The sequence below is a fragment of the Geospiza fortis genome, unplaced genomic scaffold (genome assembly GCF_000277835.1).
Source record: "Geospiza fortis unplaced genomic scaffold, GeoFor_1.0 scaffold27, whole genome shotgun sequence".
Lineage (NCBI taxonomy): Eukaryota > Metazoa > Chordata > Aves > Passeriformes > Thraupidae > Geospiza > Geospiza fortis.
In genome coordinates this window covers 3,544,805-3,547,969 of record NW_005054329.1, presented here as the reverse complement: position 1 = coordinate 3,547,969, position 3,165 = coordinate 3,544,805, and the positions used below count along the sequence as shown (strand labels likewise).

Here is a 3,165-nt window from a genome sequence, read left to right as displayed (position 1 = left end):
TGTGAGATGTGGCTTTGCCAGGGCTGGGGCTGGGGCTGGCAGTGGGATGAGGCTCTGGTGCTGAGCCAAGCTGAGTGTCTCGAGAGATCCGGGGGGTTCTGAGCTGCTGGTGCAGCAAAATGCTGGGAATTGGGTTTTTGTCTCAAGTGCTGCATCTTGAGGGTGTTCACCTGTGGATATTTGTGTGAGGAAGGGGCTGGAGCAGGAGAGAGCCCTGGCTGGGAGCAAAACCTCTTAGGGGGTGCTGGCAAAACCACCTCCAGGGAGGCACATCCCTCTTCCCTTGTGCCCCAGCCTCACTCCACAGTGAGAGATGTTGTTTTGGGGAGAAATTGCTGCTAAATTGTGAGCAGCACACGGTGAGCAGGGGCGGGAGGTTCCTGTGAGCATTCAGCACCCTCAGCCCTCTCAGCTGCCCTGGGATGGACTCAGCCTTGGAGCTCTCCACTCCGCTTTTCCATTGCTCAGTGATCATCACCAGCTTCTTAATCCACATCTGCTGAGTTAAATATGGGAATCCTCAGGCTATCTGTCATTAAACTGCCCATTTAATGGGCACAGTGAGCTTTGGGGTCTGGCAAGGATCTCCCCAGGATGGACGGATGGCATCACAGAGACTTTGGGGAACGACCCAGCTGCAGCCACTCCTTGTGAGCTCCTTTTTGCTGCTGCGAGGGCCAGCCCAGGCCCTGTCCTCACCTCGTGCAGGGGGTCCTTCCTCACGTTGCGTCCTGCCAGGGGCTCATCGTGGGGGAACACCACGGAATAGTTCTTGGCGTAGGACTCGTGGCTGCGCTCGCGCATCCAGCGGTTGTTGTCGGTCAGGGAGTGGTGGAACCTCCTGCAAGGCAAGGACATGGCAACATCTGCATGAGCCCACCAGCTCACAGCCTTCTGGACCAGACCCAGGCGTGGATGAAGCTGCTGGTGTAAAGTTGTTATTCCTGCTCCAGTTTTGTGGGTAGGAGCAGAGGAGCCAAGCAGGGCTTGGTGCTGGACATGCTGCGGTGTTGACCATTGGAGCTGCCCCACCCCAGAGCAACTGGGAGCAGAAGACAGCCCTGCTGAGGAGGGGAAATAGGAAAAAAATGAAATTTGAGGTTAATTCTGCCCCACTTGAACATGGGAGCAGCCTCAGGGCACACCTGGGTTTAAACACAGCCCTGATGAGGGAATGAACCCTAAACATTCCTTATATTTTTCACCCAATTCTCCCCAGGCTGAAATATAAATAAAACCCAAAATATCCTCAATTCGTTTGAAGTATTTCCATCTTTCCAACAGAAAATCTCCTTGAAGGAATGTGCCAGCTCAGCCCACAGCCAGGTTGTTAATCCCAGAGACCTGTAACTCACAGGGAGCAGCCTTGGGCACAAGTAACACCTTTCCCAGGGCTGCAGAGAGGGAGCCAGGCTGGGCATGAAGGACAAAATGCCATTTCTAGGGACTTTTAAAATGATATTTTCAGCTTCCCTCCTTGCTGACTGGGGGCAGAGGAGAGGCAGGGCATGGGGCTGAGCCCTGCAGGGAATACAAGTGATGCTCCCCAAGAGCTGTGAGAGCAGCTGCTGGCAGAAGGTGGCACATGGCACGTCACCAGCACCCCTGGTTGCCCCATCAGCCCCAGCCCCTTCACCAACGAGCGGAATTTTTGACAGCAGCATGCGGGCAACAGCTGCCAGATGAAATATTTACAAGCACATGTTCTGAGAGGATAAATATTGAAATGTGTGGAAAAGGGAGTTACTTAAAGAGGAGCTTGGTAATTGTCACCAAAAGGAAGGAATGGGACTGACAGCTTGATGACAGGGCACGTGGGACATGTTTGGGTGGAAAGCCCCTGGCTGCTCTGAGCAGGGCTGGGGTCCCTTGGGGTCAGGGGAGCTGTGCTGGTGCCAACCCAGTCCCCAGCCTGGGATTTCTCCATCTCTCCATCCCCATCCCTGGTGGAAGGGAGCAGCTGGAGGCATCTCCCCCATCTCTGCGGGCCCCTCACTCCCACAGCCCAAGCCAACGTGGCATTTACCAGCTTGGCCACTAAAGCAAGGTGAGATTTTCAAAGCTTTGTCCCTCACAAGGTGGTTGCTGTCGCTACAGCCCTGCAAGAAGGCCCAAACCCAATCCAAGACAATCAAGAAAGTCAAAAGCAATTACTGAGCCAACATCTGCACGGTCACATCTCCCAGCCCTGGTGCTGCTGCAGAGGGGGGCCGAGCTAATCTTTGTGCTGTTGAAATCATCCCCCTGATTATTAACTTAGAGGATTAGGCACGGCTCTAATTGAACAACAAAACCCAAACATAATTACCCCGTCCTTCCCCACCACCACCATCTCCTTGTGCCTGATGGAAGCTGTTTGTGTGGGAGTGGAATGAGGCAAACGAGATAAACCCCACGTGTGCATTCATTAAAGCCACTGCCTGTAATTGATTCCAGCTCCTTGGAGGGACACACACGCTGCCTGGACAGCCATTCCTGATGCCAGCCCTGCCTTGGGAGCACCCCCGAGGAGCAGCAGGGATGAGGGATGCCCGTGCGGGCAGCGGGGTCACTTGCCTGATGTCGTAGCCGTACATGTCCTTCTCCGGCCGGCCGTGGATGATCCAGTGAGCCAATTCCCTGCCACAGCCACCTCCCAGCATCATCCCTGCGGAACAGGGCAGGGTGCAGACAGGGCCAGGAGGCCAAGCAGGGCTGGGGAATGCCAGGATCCCCCTGGCATCCCGTGCCAGCAGGGTTTGACCCCTTCAGGTCTCTCTTACCGGCGCTGTTGAAGCCGCAGCCGAGGAAGAACCCTCGGACTTCAGGAGCTTCTCCCATGAGTGGTTTGTGGTCAGCTGTGAATGACTCTGGAAAGCAGACAGGGGATGTGCCAGCGAGGCCAGGACAGGGGGGATCACACACTCTGGGGACACATCACACACTTCACAGACAGCTTTCCTCCCGTGCTGAACTCGTCCTGCTCCCAGAGAGCTCCGTGGGGCCAGAACGGCACCAGCACCCAGCACTGCCCAGCACAGGGCTTTGGAGTTGGACTGAGAATTTGGGAAGCAAAATGAATTCCCCAAGAGAAGGTGAACAAGGCACCGTGAGGGCTCTTTTTTCCTTCCCAACCCCCCAGCCAAGGGGGTTGCACTGATCTGTTTGTTGCCATTTTAACATCTG

At 55.4% G+C, this 3,165-nt stretch overlaps 1 protein-coding gene across 1 annotated transcript in view; it reads right to left on the bottom strand.

Moving 5' to 3' along the window:
* SARDH (sarcosine dehydrogenase) overlaps positions 1 to 3,165 on the bottom strand; it is a 25,855-nt gene that overhangs the window by 13,336 nt on the left and 9,354 nt on the right. The window contains exons 9-11 of the mRNA XM_014307114.2: positions 2,763 to 2,849; positions 2,557 to 2,647; positions 700 to 841 (exon numbers count right to left, since the gene is read on the bottom strand). Coding sequence (XP_014162589.1) covers positions 700 to 841; positions 2,557 to 2,647; positions 2,763 to 2,849 — 320 coding nt within the window. The remainder of the gene's footprint in view (positions 1 to 699; positions 842 to 2,556; positions 2,648 to 2,762; positions 2,850 to 3,165) is intronic.